Here is an 18,531-nt window from a genome sequence, read left to right as displayed (position 1 = left end):
GCTATGGTCTGGGTGCAGGCTGATGGTACCGGACCGAACATAGCACGGAATGGACGGGCTAAGAGTCCTCTGTCTGTGCTCTAAAGGCTCTATGAATCTACATTAAACTTGAACACATAATCGACATTTGTTGCAGACGGGTTGTATCCAACAACGTGTTTTTATTTTGGACCAGCGTCTGCACTGCTGGAAGTTCTGTAGAGATGGAACCACCGTGAGATTGGCTGAATGCACCTCGACAGGGTAAATACAACCAGTGGAATTTTAGTTTCACCGTTACAAAATGGCTGAATGATCATTTCATCTTTGCCATAATAAAATTCAGAACATGTCAAGTTGAGTATTATTTCCTTTTTCAGTTATCTTTGCAAGCCACTTCCTCCGTCGCCAGGGCAACAGCTCGCTGGAGCTGCAAGGAGAGTTGAACATGTTTATCTCTCTCTGGTTACTGACTCTCAGCGGAGAGACAGGGGCCTCAGCAGCCAGTGTTGATACGAGGATGCTTTGATCATTCACTGTGCGGGACGGATGATGTCTGTGCTGGAATGAAGGAACAACTAATGATTGTAGGGATTGCATTTATGCGATTCTGTTCAGTGTGTCAAACATCTTGCAATCAGTCAGTGTTTTGTGCATCAAAAGAACAAAGAAATATCCTGTACTCAGTTTCCAGTGCTATATTTTCAATGTTATATTTAAAAAATATTGTTCTTGTTACACGACGGGGAAAGTTGCTGTTAATTGACCTGAGCTTGATGACTGTCGCCAATAAAATAATGAACAAATGTGCTCAATGTAACTGTGGAGACAAGTTGAAATGTATCAGCACCCTCTTCGTGACCCAGTGTCCATGTTTCCCGGCTGATCTCCATCCAGACAAAGGATCATCAGGCCCCAGTTCTGTCATGGGTTGGTGTGGGAGTGTAAGGTTTTGAACTGGGATTAGCTGAGACACTGCCGCATATTATCGGCAGCAAAGAGCCCTGGGAGAGCTGGTGCTTGAGATACAATCTTGGGATGGAGGCTCCGGGAATATGGGACTGTCTGTGTTTGGGCTTCGGTCTACGTCGGTTCTTTTACAGATGCGGCTGGATGTTCCTCCTTCCTCAATGAAGCAGACGTCTCCGGGGGCTGGATATTGGTAGCGTGAATCTCTCAGTGTGTGATCTGGAAAAGATGTGCGAGGCTCTCGGTGCGGGCTGTGACCCTCTGAGGTTGGATCCTGGGATACCACACATGTTTTGACCCAGATAAAATGAACCGGGGATCAAGTTGTCCGGTTTTATGAGATGTTGAGCGAGTATTCCTGTTCTGTGCTCAGATGTTTGGTTCTGAATTTCCCTTGAAAGCGAAGCAGAGAATGAGTTCCCATTCCATGCCTCACAGGGAGAGGTTGTGATTAAATACGCTGTTTAGTGTTTGCACCAGTAGAAATAGCCCGGGGTTTCAGAAATCAATTCACATTTGGAAATTCCTCTTCACTGTCACCTGTCTATCTGCCAGTGGGAGTCAAAGGGAAACTCAAGATGCTGAAGATAGAACAGAACATGGAACAGTACATCACAGGAACAGGCCATTCGGCCACAATGGTTTGCCAAACCAGCTGAAAAGTATATCAACACCCACTCCAAAAATCTCCTACCTGCAAAATGTCCATATCCTCTCAATCTTCCTCACACACATCTATCTAAACGTCTCTTAAAAGCCTCCGATGTATTTGATTCCCCCACCTTAACAGACAACGCATTCCAGGCATCCACACCTCTCTGAGTAAAACAACTTACCCTCACATTTCCATTGCATTTACTCGCTCGCACCTTCATTGCATGGCCTCTGATATTAGACATTTCTAACCAGCGAAAAGATGCTCCCTGTCTACTCTGTCAATGTCTTTCATAATCTTATAATCCTCTATAGATCTTCCCTCAGTCCCTACCGCTCCATGGAGAGCACCCCAAGATTTTCCACTAGAAACTGGATGAATCCATTCTGACAAAAGGTTAGGAAACTGAATCGCTATCTTTTTTCCTCTCCCCACAGCAATTCCTTACCTGCTGAGCATTTCTTGTGATTCCAGTTTCTCTTTATTACATTCACCCTGGAACATTTTATATCCTCTGTGAATGGAGCAGGGCACCTGCGCTCGTTTTGTGAGAGTTAATAGAAGAGTAAAGAAACCAGATTTTTCCCAGTACATTATCCTTGTACCAAATGTCCTGTTTTTCACGGAAATGTATTCAGTACAGTTGTTGCTAACAAGGTTCACAAAATAAGCTGAGGAATCATAAGCTTTATGCGTGTGGAGCAGTGATGGCCCTGGGCCTGTGTTCAGTGCAGTTCACAGGGATAGTGTTCGGGGTGGGGGGGGGGGTGGGTAGATAGGGCGGGAGTGATTATTTACACCAACTGAATAGCAACAAGTCTGGATGCAGTGAGAATGTAGAGGATGCCTTCATTAGACGGAGAGTCTGGGATCTGACAGTATTGCCGCAGAAATAAAGAAGCTTCACTTAAAAACTGAGCTGAGAGAAATTTCTTCAGCCAAAGGTTGGGGGAATGTGAAGTTTGATGTCACAGAGGGTGGTGGAGGATATCGTTGGGTATATTCACATTTTGGGTTGCTAAATAGGTTGAGTGTTATAGCAGGGAAGCGAGAATAAGGTGTTGAAAATAAAATCTTCCATGAATGATTGAGCAACAGACTAGAATGACCGAGTCATCCAATTCTACTCCGATGTATTATGACTTGTACCTTATACTATGACTGAGCGATGACTTCATTGTATCCCATCACAAACAAGAGAAAATCGTCAGACGCTGGAAATCCAAGCAACACACACAAAATGCTGGAAGAACTCAGCAGGCCAGGCAGCGTCTATGGAAGAGAGCAGCGTCGACATACAGATGCTGCCTAGCCTGATGAGTTCCTCCAGCATTTTGTGTGTGTTCTTTTGCATCCCATGTCAGGCTTTGAAAAGTGTGAGTGACAGTTACAGATTTCTTCACTCGGATCATGATATATGCGTTCAATATTTAAATTTCAGTTTAATGCTTTGTTCTCATTTGTATTAGTAACATACTCTATTCTCTCTGGTTAAAGTTAGACCTGCGGTGAGAGGTTTATTGGAAGAAAAGCCAACGACTGGAAGTAAACCACAACTGAAGATGAGGGAACAGCAACAATTGAACCAGTCCGAGGACTGAGAGCATCAACTGGAGAGAAACCTTCATTGATTCCATTGATTCAGTCAGGAGAAAGTTTGGTGAGTCTCATTTACTCAAACACTGGTCTTTTAGACATTACAGTTCTGTACCAAGGAAGGTAGGAAATAGTTGGAGCGGAACTGTATAAATGTGGAAGTGCCAGTTATGCCAGTTGCAATCACTTCAGATCTGCTAATTGCTGTCAGCATCAGCTCTGTGAGGCCACGCATATTCCTCATATTGTTTGCTCAATTCAAACATCACTTCTGATGTTTCCTTGCTTGTCTGTGTTATGTCATAATAATTTCAAAACGCGGTGAGAATTTCCTTCCTTTATAAGACGCCGCAACTGCTTCCTGCTGTAGTGATTACAGAAATGTGGAATTAACATGAACGACAGCAACATAGATAGATAGATAGATAGATAGATAGATAGATAGATAGATAGATAGATAGATAGATAGATAGATAGATAGATAGATAGATAGATAGATACTTTATTCATCCCCATGGGGAAATTCAACTTTTTTTTCCAATGTCCCATACACTTGTTGTAGCAAAACTAATTACATACAATACTTAACTCAGTAAAAAATATGATATGCATCTAAATCACTATCTCAAAAAGCATTAATAATAGCTTTTAAAAAGTTCTTAAGTCCTGGCGGTAGAATTGTAAAGCCTAATGGCATTGGGGAGTATTGACATCTTCATCCTGTCTGAGGAGCATTGCATCGATAGTAACCTGTCGCTGAAACTGCTTCTCTGTCTCTGGATGGTGCTATGTAGAGGATGTTCAGAGTTATCCATAATTGACCGTAGCCTACTCAGCGCCCTTCGCTCAGCTACCGATGTTAAACTCTCCAGTACTTTGCCCACGACAGAGCCCGCCTTCCTTACCAGCTTATTAAGACGTGAGGCGTCCCTCTTCTTAATGCTTCCTCCCCAACACGCCACCACAAGGAAGAGGGCGCTCTCCACAACATGTCATTGACTCCTCTGTCTATTGCAAGATGCAATGATATACTTGCCCTGGAGTATATCGTCGTGCAAGCCTCTGCTAAGAGCAAACCCTCTTGAAGCCAAATGTCCCACCACCACATTTCATTCAGTCCTAACTAGCAAATGCCAACCAAAAATGTACATTTACGTAGCCTGGCGTCATCAAGTATCTTTCTACCAATAAATTGTCAGACCTGTGAATCTGTGATCAAGCAGAAACAGGTTTCGCAATGTTCCTGTTTGACCCTGTACCAAAGGCATGGGTTATATCTGTACTTGAGATGAACGGATGTTTTTGCAGCCAGGACTGCTGGAGCTGCCGGAGTCGGTTTAAACTCAGTCATTTCGGGATGGGAAGCAGCGTGTTGGATCAGATGATGAAGGAGATGATATTCAGTTAGATACAATGCTCAGAGGGACGGTGGGAGGTTTGGCTGTGGACAGGGCATCATGTAGTGAAAAGCAGCAACAGATCCACCCCCAACCCCGTCACTCCCTCTCTCACCCTCCTGTTTTTCTTGCCGGTGTTAATCGCGGGAGTCAGCAACTCTTTGTACCCACGGGCCAGTGAAATTAAAGCCTTTGATTCCATTCAAAGCCTAGTTTCTTTATAAAGAGTGGGGTTGAATTGTTTTCGAAATGAACATCGGGGAATGCGTAAAAAAAAATTAAATCAGATCAGTAGCAATTTCGGAGGGCTGAGTGGTCCACTTATGCATTCGGTGTGTTGTTTAGAAAAGTTCTAACAGTTTAATTAGTATAAGCCAATATAACAGCCGGATATTAATGTTATTGTGGAACTGAAAATAAAATCTACATTGATAACTACATACATGGAGATTTGTGTGTTAATGCTGTACCCCAGCGGGTTGCGGATCGACCATGACTCACTCGGTGAAATGGCCAGCACGGTACGGGACCGAGGGACGCGCTTACTGACTCTACAGTCTCCCCATCTAATGCGCGAACGAGCTCACCGCCCCGCCCACTGCCCACGTGCATCCTCTCGCGGAGCTTCGTCACCCTCGCGCTCCCGGGCTGACGTTGAGACGATTTGAGCATGCTGTGCGTGCCCGTTATCTGTCGCGGTGACGTGAATTTCACTTATCCCTCATTGGTGACAGCAAATAACCATTTAGCATATCAACCAATGGGGATTTGGGCTTCGTCATTTAGGAGTTCCCTCCGTAGATCCCGCCACGTGTTTCCTAACCCGACTCCCGGAAAAGATCCAACAAGCCCGTTTCTTTAATGTCACTCTTCCTCAACAAGGAGTTGGCGGAGCTGTAAGGTTGACGGATTGAAGTGGGAAAACGGGGGTTTATCTCCTCTGAAGTAACGAGGACGAATAAGGCTTCAAGTCAAGTCAAGTCACTTTTATTGTTATTTCGACCATAACTGCTGGTACAGTACATAGTAAAAATGAGACAACGTTTTTCAGGACCATGGTGGTACATGACACAGTACAAAAACTAAACTGAAATACGTAAAAACAACGCAGTGAAAGCTGCACTAGTCTACAGACCTACACAGGGCTGTGTAAAGTGCACAAAAACAGTGCAGGCATCACAATAAATAATAAACAGGCTAAATAGGACAAGGTGTCAGTCCAGGCCCTGGGTATTGAGGAGTCTAATAGCTTGGGAGAAGAAACTGTTGCATAGTCTGGTCGTGAGAGCCCGAATGCTTCGGAACCTTTTCCCAGACGGCAGCAGGGAGATGATATTGTATGACGGGTGCATGGGGTCCTTCATAATGCTGTTTCCTTTGCGGATACAGCGTGTAGTGGAAATGTCCGTGATGGCAGGAAGAGAGACCCCGATGATCTTCTCAGCTGACCTCACTATCCGCTGCATGATCTTGCGATCCCAGATGGTGCAATTATCCGAACCTGGCAGTGATGCAGCTGCTCAGGATGCTCTCAATACAACCCCTGTAGAATGTGATGAGGATTGGGGGTGGGAGATGGACTTTCCTCTGCCTTCGCAGAAAGTAGCGACGCTGCTGGGCATTCTTTGCTATGGAGCTGGTGTTGAGGGACCAGGTGAGATTCTCCGTCAGGTGAACACCAAAAAAGTTGGTGCTCATAACGATCTCTACCGAGGAGTCGTCGATGTTCAGTGGGGAGTGGTCGCTCCGTGCCCTCCTGAAGTCAACAACCATCTCTTTTGTTTTGTTCATATTCAGAGACAGGTTGTTGGCTCTGCACCAGTCCGTTAGCCGCTGCACCTCCTCTCTGTATGCTGACTCGTCGTTCTTGCTGATGAAACCCACCACGATCGTGTTATCGGCGAACTTGATGATGTTGTTCGAGCTATCTGTTGCAGCACAGTCGTGAGTCAGCAGAGTGAACAGCAGTGGACTGAGCACGCAGCCCTGGGGAGCCCCTGTGCTCAGTGTGATGGTTTTGGAGATGCCATTCCCGATCCGGACTGACAGAGGCCTCCCAGTCAGGAAGTCTAGGATCCAGTTGCAGAGGAAGGTGTTCAGGCCCAGTAGGCTCAGCTTTCCAATCAGTTTCTGAGGGATGATTGTGTTGAGTGCTGAACTTAAGTCTATGAACAGCATTCGAACGTATGTGTCTTTTTTGTCCAGGTGGGTTAGGGCCAGGTGGATGGTGGTGGCAACAGCAGGCCCAGTGAGGGGGCAGCAGGGTCTTGATATGCCTCATGACGAGCCTCTGGAAACACTTCATGATGATGGATATGAGTGCAACGGGACGGTAGTCATTTATGCAGGAAACTGAAGACTTCTTCGGCACGGGGACGATGTTGGCGGCCTTGAAGCACGTTGGAACGGTGGCCCCGCTCAGGGAGATGTTGATGATGTCAGTGAGAACATCTGCTAGCTGGTCTACACATCCTCTGAGCACTCTACCAGGGATGTCGTCTGGTCCAGCAGCCTTCCGTGGGTTGACCCTGCAAAGGGATCTTCTCACATCGGCCACGGTGGGACACAGCACCTGGTCGTTTGTAGGAGGGGTGGACTTCCTCGCCGCCTCGTCATTTTCCTCCTCAAACTGGGCGTAGAAGTTATTCAGCGCATTTGGGAGGGAGGCATCACTTGCACAGTCAGGTGATGTTGTCCTGTAAATGGTGATGTCCTGGATGCCCTTCCACATGCGCCGCATGCCGCCGCTGTCATGGAAGTGGCTGTGGATTCGCTGGGCGTGTGCACGCTTTGCCCCTCTGATGGCTCGCGTCAGTTTGTCCCTTGCTGTTGTTAGGGCTGCATTGTCGCCTGATCTGAAGGCGGAGTCGCGGCACCTCAGCAGCGCACTCACCTCCGCGTTCATCCATGGCTTTTGGTTGGCACGTATAGTGATGGTCTTGGGCAGTGACATCATCAATGCACTTGCTGATGTAGCTGGTCACTGATGCTGTGTACTCCTCTAAGTTGATAGAGTCGCCATCGGTTGCAGCCTCCCTGAACATGTGCCAGTCAGTGTCCTCAAAGCAGTCTTGAAGAGCAGAGATGGCTCCTGCTGGCCAGGTTTTCACCTGCTTCTGAACTGGTCTGGAGCGCCTGACGAGCGGTCTGTATGCTGGGATTAGCATAACAGAGATGTGGTCTGAGTATCCGAGGAGGGGGTGGGTCTCTGCCCGGTACGCGTCGGGGATGTTTGTGTAAACCCGGTCCAACACGTTCTCCCCGCTTGTTGCAAAGTCCACATACTGATGGAATTTGGGATGCACTGACTTAAGGTTCGCGTGGTTGAAATCACGGGCGACAATAAACAGACCATCAGGGTGTGCGTTCTGCAGATCGCTAATAGCCTCGACCATTTCATAAGCGCCTCCTTAGCATTAGCGCTGGGGGGAATGTAGACACCGAATATAAGGACCCGGTGGCTGTCTTTTGTTTGAGGTGTCTGGGTTTAAACAACGGAGTGAACAGACCCACCTTGGGCCTGCAGGCTGTCCCAGTGGGTGTTGTGGGGACAGACCCTTGGAGCATGGTTGCTCCCTGTCTGCTTTAGGGACAAAATGCAACATTTACAAGTCTGATATTGACTGAATGAAAACATCTATATTTATCATGTATTCTGTTTATGATACAATCATTGTCCAATTTATGTTCGTTTAATAACCCCGGCACATGCCTGATGTCACGTGTGGGATCCCCACACCGGGATCTGACGTCACTCTGCGGCCCCACATGCCTGATATCACGTGTGGGTTCCCCGTCACCAGGATCTGAAATCACGTGTGCAGTTCCTTACGTCACACTGGCGTTGAGACGGTCGAACATTACCGGCTAAGGTGACAATTACCTGACCCACCAACCCCACCCCACCCTACAATCAACAGAGGAGTTACACTCTTCACATAGGTGTGAAGCCATGTTTATCACTGGTTACGCCCAATAGAGGAGGCAGAGCAGCTGAGAGGGCGTTACCTCAGCGGCCTTCATCTCCCGCTCTCGCATCGAACTCCCCGTCAATGCGGAACAAGCCTCAAGTAAATGTCCTGCTTTTTGATTTATTTCCACTTCCCTCCGAGGGAAGTTGGGGGGTTTGTGAAGCGACTCCTGCAGCCGGAGTCTGATGTACTGCTGAGAGGTAGGAGGAGACCACTCGGTTCATCGGCTTGATGCGGGCCCAATGGGGAGGGATCTCGGCAGAAGGGCGAGTGTGAGGGATTTTGCTGAGAGGATAAAGAAGGTGTGTGAGGGGGTGGACAGGGTGGAGTCCGAGAGGATGTTTATTTCAGTGGTGGATCCAGGAGCAGGATGGGGGAAGGAGCCCATTCACAGTGGGGAAGGGACATGAGGGGCTCGTCTGTGGAAATGTCTGAGCCCACAGTGGTGTCGAGCAGAGATATTCACCACTTTGCGGGTCAATCACTGGTAGACTGTTGAGCTGCAAGTGGGGCCAATGGTCTGGGTAAAGTGGTATAGAGTGGTGTTGGGGGGCAAGGATGGAACAATGTTGGGTCTGATTGAATGACAGGATAGACTGGACGGGCTGAATGTCCTGCTCCTGTTCATGTTGTCTGTGTGTTTAAAGAAAAGAATAACCACATCCTTCTTGGGCCTGCAGGATGTCCCAGTGAGTGTTGTAGGGACCGGTGCTTGGAGCCCAGTTGTTCCCAAACTGTGTCAACAACTTGGCTGAGGGACCAAATCAACATTTCCAAATCAGCAAAAACAGTATTTATGACTATTGACACTATATATATATTTGTATGATGGTTATGACATAAAACTTGTATTTCTATATTGATAATGATACAGAATTGTATAATTTATGTTCCGTGTGTTATCTGAATGTATTTGCCTGTGATCCTGCCATAAATCAGTGGTTCTCTGTACCTGTACCTTCCCATACATGCGCACTTGACATAAATTCCACAGTTCGTGAGAAAACTCAGTGAGATTTGATTCGTGATGATTATCTTGGCACATTTGTAGCTCAATTATAAAGAGATAGTACACCTAAATGCAACACCCTTAACTGTGTCGATGAGCAGAGGGATCAAGGAGCTCCAAGTTCATCGCTCCCTCAAAGTGGCTACACAGATTGACAGGGTGGTTAAGAAGGCAAATGACATGCTTGCCTTTATTAGTCAAGATATAGCATTCACAATTCAGGAAATTATGTTGCAGGTTCATGAACCGTGAGTTTGGCCACATCTGAAGTATTTCATACAGTTGTGGTTGTCTTATTCGAGGAAGGATGTCAATGGCCCTGGACAGGGCGCGAAGAGGTTCACCAGGATATTGCCTGGATTAGAAGGCATGAGCTGTAACGTGAGGCTGGACAAACTTCGGTTGTTTTCTCTAGAGCTGCACAGACTGGGGTGAGACGATGGAGGCTCATAAGGTTACGAGATGCATAAATACAGTAGTTAGAGAATAACTCTTTACCCGGGGAAGAAATCAATATGCATGCATTTAAAGTGAGAGGGGTAGTTTGAAAGGAGATGTGAGGGGCAAGTGTTTTTTTTCACACAGAGTGGTGGGTTGCTCGAATGTGCTGCCGTGTGTGATGGTAGCGGCAGATATATTGGGGACTTTTAAAAGATGTTTAGATAGACACATGAATGTGAGGGGAAATTGTGTAGGCAGAAGGGATTAGTTCAGTTGGCGATTTGATTAATTAAATAGTTTGAGCACAACATTGTTTTCCGAAGGGCTGTTCCTGTTGTACTGTTCTATGTTCTGTGTCTCTTGCCGAAAGGTTTCGGGGTTACGCAGGCAAAATAAATGAGTGGAAACAACAGGTCAGCTGGAGCCCAATGTGGAAAATGTGAGATCACCCACTTCTGTAGGACAAACCGAAATCCTGAGTGTGATTAAATGGAGATGGACTGAGGCGCATTTGGTAGGGAGGAAGGTCCTGCTATTCTATCTCTGTCATTCTAGAATCTTTGTACAGTAATATCTATTTTTTAATTCAGTATCTGTGTATTGTTGGAGGACCATCAGTGATTATCCTTGATCCCTTCTCTCACCTCGTTCAATCTCCTTATCCCCACCACCTCATTCAGCCTCTGTCCAGTCTGTATCCCACCACCTCAATCATATATATCAACCATCTTGTTCAAACTCTGTCCAGCCTGTTTCCCACCAGCTCAATGATGTATATCAACCATCTTGTTCAACCTGTCCAGCCCGTATCCCACCAACTCAATGATATATATCAACCATCTTTTTCAACCTCTGTCCAGCCTGTACCCCACCACCTCAATGATATATATCAACCATCTTGTTCAACCTCTGTCCAGCCTGTATCCCACCAACTCAATGGTATATATCAACCATCTTGTTCAATATCTGTCCAGCCTGTATCACAACAATGATTATACCAACAATCGCTGTCTTCATTGTGAAGTATTTTGCATTACTGAGTCATTTCTGAATTCGGTGTTTGTTACCTGGATTACCAGAGGATTTATTCAATACAGCACGTGGTAGGTTAATGACAGCCATTCTGATTTTAGTTTCAATGTTACCAAATGTCCACTGTGTTAATCTTTGTTAGGAAACAGATTGATAGTGGGATGCGGAGGATGTTGTGAGCACTGAATGCATCGACTGTATTACCCCTGTGTTGAAATGAAGGCAAAACTAATGAATGTGGGCATTAAAGTTGTGCAGCTTCGTTCAGGCCATCACAAACATCTTGTAATCAGTCAATAGTTGCGCAACATTTCAAGTAAAAAGAGAAAACGCTAAGAGCATTCAGCAGATCGGGCAGCATCTTGGACAGTCCAGTTCTGACACTGGGTCTTCCACAGTTTCTCTTTCCTCAGATCCAATCTGATGTACCGTTTCCAGCACTTTACTTTCAATTTTTTATTAAAAGCATTTTATTCCTGTTAGCCGGTAGGACATGTGATGATTGTGTTGTGCAATATCCCATTTTCTTAACTCCAGATGTGCCACCAGTTTTGATCCCACTGTGAGAACATTTATATCTCACAGGAGGCTGTACGAACCCATGTCCTTCTCTTATGCAGAGGTCACTGACACCCCTTCTCCATTCCCAATCTGTACTCGCAGCCCATGACGGTGATGGCTGTCTAGGGTAGAACCATAGAACAGTACGGCACAGTACAGGCACTTCAGCCCTCTATGTTGTGCCGAACTATATAATCATTAAAAAAAGTACTAAACCCAAACTACCCCATAACTCTCCATTTTGCTTTCATCCATGTGCCTGTCCAAGAGGATCTTAATTACCCCGAATGTTTTAGCCTCCACCACCATCCCTGGCAAGTCATTCCGGGCACTCACAAAACCTCTGTGTAAAGAACTTACGCCTGATGTCCCCCCTAAACTTCCCTCCCTTAATTTTGTACCTATGCCCTCTGATATTTGCTATTGGTACCCTGGGAAACAAGTACTGACTATCCACCCTATCTATGCCTCTCATAATCTTGTAGACCTCTATCAAGTCCCCTCTCATTCTTCTACGCTCCAAAGAGAAAAGTCCCAGCTCTGCTAACGTTGCTTCATATGACATGTTCTCCAATCCAGGCAACATCCTGGTAAATCTCCTCTGCACCCTCTCCATAGCTTCTACATCCTTTCTATAATGAGGTGACCAGAATTGAACACAATACTCTAAGTGCGGTCTCACCAGAGATTTGTAGACTGAGACTTTGTAGGTTCTGGGACTCTGTAACAAACACAATGTTAACAGCAAGATTAGACAGTAATTAATTAATATGAAGAGAAAATTGTTGCTTCCTGACGTATCCTGTCAGATCCAATGGATCAGATCCTCCCTAGTTTACCACTTAATTTGCCCCATGTCCGTCCTCCTCGTCCAATAACTGCGTCCGATAACGCTCAATATCCCACCCTCCCTCTACTGTGCCAATCGCCCCAAATCTTTCCCAGCATTCAGCCCACATCCGCACACACAGACAGCACCTCTTCACGCAGGTCCACTCTCCCAGCAAGGGGACCCGCATCTAACTGATCCCACAATCCCGGCTCAGGCGCAAAACCGGGACTGAAAGACTGGAGAGCCCGGAGCCTCTGGCTGTTGGGAAGAGCTCGAAACCGGACATTTCCCACAGCAAATCACCCTCTATTTACTCAAAGCTGAGATCAGCCCCTTCCTCACCGCCGCTCGTACAGGAGTCCCGCCGGCGTCAGCTGGAGTCGGCACCGCGCCTGCGCTCTGCAGGAGGTTCACCGCGGCACCATCCGTGGCCGCAGGTCACTAGGTCAGAGCGTTTGGCTGTCCGGTTCTTTCACTGTGACACCCCGAACTCCACGTCAACTCCATCCAAACCACCCAGGGCGAACTTTAATGACCAACAAACCATAATTGCTCTCAGTGATCAGCGATCTGAATGATTCAGTCGCTTTTAGAGGAAGGGATACCTACAGTCGACATTGTGGAAGTGTTTAGTTTCCCAGGAGACAAGACTGTGTACGGGAGGTGTTCTGTAACCTGATGCAATCTGTGTTTTCACTGCTGGCAATTCCAGTTAACATCAATAAAACTGTTGTTTATGAAGCTTCTAAACAACAAGACTCTGCACTGACTGCAGCCACTCCATCCCAAAGCAGATCACCCTGGAGAGCCCTCCCCTCTGATGACGCATTGATCACATTGCGCATGCTCGCATTCCCGGAAGGGCGGTGTTTTCCTTTCCATTCTTTGTTGAATAGGTTTCAGGATCGGGAAAAGTCCCCTGGGCGGGGAGCCGGGGGATGGATCACTGACTGCGGGGTGAAGCCATATCATTCCCATCGGTGAGTATTGAGACCAGTCCCGAGTGAGGAGGTCTGATGCTGGGCAGTGAGACCCGTTATCTCAATCGAACTGGCGGCCTTCGCCCCGCTTCCTGGACGGAACCTGCCGGGGTCAGTCCGGGTTGTGGGACCTTCATACCAAACCGCATGGGATGAGCTAACGCTCAGCCCCTGTTATTCTGCTCCTCGGGAGGGGTGAGGATGAGGCGATGATGCTGGGAATACACCCATCTTTCGCACGTTTGGGCAAGGCAGTGAGATCTACATCTATCACGTCCTTTCGTTGCAGGTGGGGAATATGTTTCTCCTGACTCCATTCCACTCTTCCAACCTGCCGAAATGCAGCCTGTGTTTCTGGGTATATTACCCATTTGTGTGAGAATTTAGTCGCTTCTATTTTTCTGATTTACTCAAAAATGTGTGCACTTCAATTAAACCTCCCTCCCGAATTTCCAGTCTATCTGATATTTCCACACAATTAAAATAAGGATCCGGTTTATTGCCACGGGAGACCCTCCACCAGTCACAGGATCCTGTGTCCCCCTCTCATTTTACCGCAGATCTGCAGTATCTGCAGGTTTCATTTCAGCCCCGCCACCCCCTGCACTGATGGTGCAACAATCACTTTGCGCATGCTAACTGTTCCTGGATGGGCGGCAGTTTCCTTTCCATTCTGTGTTGGGATCGTCTGCGGGGTCGGGATTGGGAGAGGACCCTCGCCCCTGGGGCAGTGAACTTGGGGAACATCACCAGCACAGGTTGAATTAAATGCAGCGTGAGGCAGGGTAAAAGGAGCCAATACAACTTCAATTTCATTATTATAGAATGTTGCCGCGTTGCTCTTGCTCATAATGAAACTCACAGTACATGGTGTAGAGATTTGTTGTTTGCTTTTTTGGTTATCTTTGGTGAGCCACTGTTCAGTAACAGCCCAGGAAGGAGTGCTGCATGTTTTGTTTTTTTAATTGTCTGATCACTGTCCCTCAGTGAAAGAGACAAGTGACGTCGTGAAAAGAGAATGCGTTAAGGAAATGGAGCTGCAGCTCGATGTCATTTGCCACATACGGGACGCTGAGGAAGTTCAAAGTAAAAATTATCAGAGTACCTTTAAAACCACCATCCCCTCAAAACTATTCAGCAAACTCCAACACCTGACCTCAATACATCCTTGTGCAATTGGATCCTGGATTTCCTCACTTGTCGACCCCACTCAGTTCAGATTGCCAAAAACATCTCCTCCACAATCTCCATCAGCACAGGAACACCACAGGGATGTGTACTTAGCCCCCTGTTCTACTCGCTTTACACCTGTGACTGTGTGGCTAAGTACAGCTCCACCACCATATATAAGTTTGCTGATGACGCCTCTGTTGTGCGCTCTATCAAAAGGGGTGGTGAATAATCATACAGGAGGGAGACTGAAAACCTGGCTGAGTGGAGTAACAACAACAACCTCAATATCAATAAGACCAAGAAACTGATTGTAGAATTCAGGAGAGGGAAGCCCGAGGTCCTTGAGCCAGTAATCATTGGAGAATCAGAGTTGGAGGGGGTCAGTAACTTTAAATTCTTGGGTTTCACTCTCCGCGGTCCTGTCCCAGACCCATCATATAAATATAATTGCGAAGACAGTACGACAGTGCCTCTACTTCCTCAGGAGTAAGTAGAGATTCGGAATGTCATCAAAAACGTTGGCAAAGCTCTGCAGATGTGTGGTGTAAAGTCTGCTGATTGGCTGCATTACGGACTGGTCGGGGAACACCAATGCTTTTGAGCAGAAAATACTTCAAAAGGTATTGGATTTGGTCCAGTATGTCACGGGTAAAGGTCTCCCAAATATTGAGTTTATCTACATGAAAAGTTGCCGTAGAACAACAGCATCCATCATCAAAGATCCTCACAGCCCAGCAATGCACTTCCCTCGCTGCTGCCATCAGGTAGAAGGTACAGGTGCCTCAGGACATGGAACACCAGGTTCCAGAACAGTTACTATCCTACAAACATTTGTATGTGAATGTACATGGCTTGACGAGTAAGTTCGCTGATGGCACAAAATTAGTGGATGGTGTTCACGGTGAAGATTATCGTAGCTTATTGGGGATCTAAATGGGCAGAGGAGTGGTAAATCGATTGAAAAACCAACGCGAGAAGCAATGGTTTCGTGTAGAGGCTGGTGATTATGTGGGGGGACCAGCCAGAGGAAGTGGATGAGGCAGCACAATTGTATAATTCCAGAAGCAGTTGGGATGTGTAGATGGAGTGAAGAGGCCAGGAGGGAAATGGGTCCATCACAGGAAATTACAACTGAATCTGCCTTCACTGGAGTATGTGGAATTATATTACAGACTCTAAACTCGTTTGTTTTTAAATTTTCAGGTCTCTTACAAATCAACCTCATCCAATCTCCCCAAGTCTTTACAATTCTACCATTTAATATTTCCCCAATCTATTTTCTAGATTTAAATCATCTTAACCAGCTTACTTTATTATCGTATCTGTTCTGAGCAGAGCAAATGTAAGCTGTCTGGATGTGTCAAGTTTCTCATCGTCAAAATTGTTTTCTGTCTCCTTTCTGCCCTATCTTGAGAGCCTTTATCTTTGTGATAGTTGTGGGAGGAACCAGCCTTTTTCAAAGTACCTACCTCTATTCTCTCTGTGCCTGTGCTTCTATTTATGCAGCCCAGGATCCTTTATCCTTTTTAAACCACTTTGCAATTGGGGAGCTGTCCAGAGAGTAGTAGTTAACAATCACCTATACAACATAACACTGTTATATTCTTGTTTCCACCCCCACCAGATCACTATTTTAAGGAATGTCCAAAAGAGTTTATTGTTTATAGAGTCTATTTTAAGGAGATTGACTGTTGATATTAACAGGGAATGTTTTGTCCCTAAGCCAACGGATGCTCTGATACAGGGGATGGCGATACTGTTATTTGCAAAGTACTGTAATCGTACTCTGTCTGACTCATATTCTGCTTGTTTGTAATTCAGGGTATCACCGGCAGTTGGAGCATTTCTTCACCGGGACCAAAGTGTGAACAAGACGACGACAATCAACAATACTGTCACAATCAGAATGGACAGAGGTATGAATTCAGAGATTGTGTGATAAACGAGCATTTCTGGTTTTGGAAGGGCAGCTATCAACTCCCTCCTGGTTTTCTGGGCTGCTGCGGAAAGGAGATGAGCGGAGTTTCCGAAATCTGTTTTCTGTAGCCGAGCCGAGAACATTGCCGGAGTTGTGAATGGCTGAGGATCAGATACAATCTCATTCTGGATAAATATGCGGTTTGCTTCAGTGTTTTAATACCCGAATCCATGTCTGGGCTGTGTACAAATGGTGAATGTGAGTTCTCAATATTTCCCTAATAAGGTGATCTGATAACTGGATTTAAAATTCCCAGGATCTCTGATGGAAAACCCGGATTGGCCAATGACCAAATGTCTCAGTCCCCAGCAGACATTGTGATGGTGCTCAACTCTGATTCCGGGGGTAATAAAACAGAGATTACAGCTGGGACACAGGTCCTTCGGTCCAGCTAATTAATGCTGATCCAAATGTCTTTTGTGCTTGCTCAATTTTCCCACAGCTTTTCCAAAATTTCCCTTATAGACTTCTTCTATCCTTTTCCCTGCCCACATCCTCTCTCTTTAATTTTATTTGTGTTTACTGCCTCCTCTGGCTGCATGTAATTTATACCCATCACCCGCCACGTGAACAAATGCCCCTTCGGTCCATTTTAAATTTCTTCCCTCAAGTCTTAGACTCCTCTACCCCGGGAAAAAGACTATGACCATCTACCCTAACTACGTCCCTGATTATTTTTATGTACGTGTGTAGGATGTTCAAGCTCCAATTATCCAGGGCAAACAGTCCCAGACGAACCACATAACAGAAAACCCAACATCCTAGTCCAGTGGCATACTGGTCATTCTCCACTAAATTCATTCCAGCTTAATCAAGTCCGTTCTATAGAACCAGAGCTCCAGAGCAGATAGTGGAGCGGGGTTGAAAATAAATAATGTTAAAAGTTTCTGCAAAGTCAGTAAGTGTCTTTGATGGTGGTAATGATCTTATGAGGTGTGTCTATTTCAATGCAAGGAGTATTGTGGCGAACGCCGACGAGCTGAGGGCCTGGATTGACACGTGGAATTACATTATAGCCATTAGTGAAACTTGGCTACAGGAGGGGCAAGACTGGCAGCTTAATGTTCCAGAGTTCCAATATTTCAAACGTGGTAGGGGCAGAGGAATGAATGGTGGCGAGGTAGCATTGCTAGACAGGGAAAATGTTACACCAGTGTTCAGGCAGGACAGATTAGAGGGCTTGTCTACCGAAGCCATATGGGTGGAGCTGAGAAACAGGAAAGGAATGACCACATTAATGGGGTTGTATTATAGACCAGCCAACATTCAGCGAGAATAGGAGGAGCAAATCTGCGGAGAGATAACAGCCAACTGCAGGGAGACAAAAAGTTGTGATTGTAGGGGATTTTAATTTTCCACACATTGATTGCAACTCCCATGCTGTTAAAGGTCTAGATGAGTTAGAGTTTGTAAAATGTGTTCGGGAAAGTTTTCTAAATCAATATATAGATGTACCAACCAGGGAGGATGCAATATTAGATCTCCCATTAGGAAATGAGTTTGCGCCGGTGACGGAAGTGTGTGTAGGGGAACACTTTGGTTCCAGTGATCATAATACCATTAGTTTCAACTTGATGATGAATAAAGATCGATCAGGTCCTCGGGTTGAGGTTCTAAACTGGAAAAAGGCCAAATTTGAAGAAATGAGAAAGGATCTAAAAGCTTGGATTGGGACAGGTTGTTCTCTGGCAAGGGTGTGACTGGTAGGTGGGAGGCCTTCAAAGGAGAAATTTTGAGAGTGCAGAGTTTGTATGTTCCTGTCAGGATTAATGGCAAAGTGAATAAGAATAAGGAACCTTGGTTCTCGAGCGATATTGGAACTGTGAAAAAGAAGAAGAGAGAGATATATGACAGGTATAGGCAACAAGGAGCAAATAAGGTGCTTGAGGAGTATAAAAAGTGCACAAAAATACTTAAGAAAGAAATCAGCAGGGCTAAAAGATGACAAGATGTTGCGT

General features: G+C 46.0%; 1 protein-coding gene across 1 annotated transcript in view; it reads left to right on the top strand.

Moving 5' to 3' along the window:
• The window catches only part of LOC140723620 (NACHT, LRR and PYD domains-containing protein 3-like), a 51,906-nt gene that overhangs the window by 6,743 nt on the left and 26,632 nt on the right, over window positions 1–18,531 (top strand). The window contains exons 2-3 of the mRNA XM_073038194.1: window positions 3,101–3,263; window positions 16,417–16,511. Of these exons, the coding sequence (XP_072894295.1) occupies window positions 16,502–16,511 (10 nt within the window). The 5' untranslated portion in view covers window positions 3,101–3,263; window positions 16,417–16,501. The remainder of the gene's footprint in view (window positions 1–3,100; window positions 3,264–16,416; window positions 16,512–18,531) is intronic.

The sequence above is a fragment of the Hemitrygon akajei genome, unplaced genomic scaffold (assembly GCF_048418815.1).
Source record: "Hemitrygon akajei unplaced genomic scaffold, sHemAka1.3 Scf000121, whole genome shotgun sequence".
NCBI classification, from domain to species: domain Eukaryota; kingdom Metazoa; phylum Chordata; class Chondrichthyes; order Myliobatiformes; family Dasyatidae; genus Hemitrygon; species Hemitrygon akajei.
Note: the sequence above shows the minus strand (reverse complement) of the source record. Positions and strands in the feature narration are given on the sequence as shown.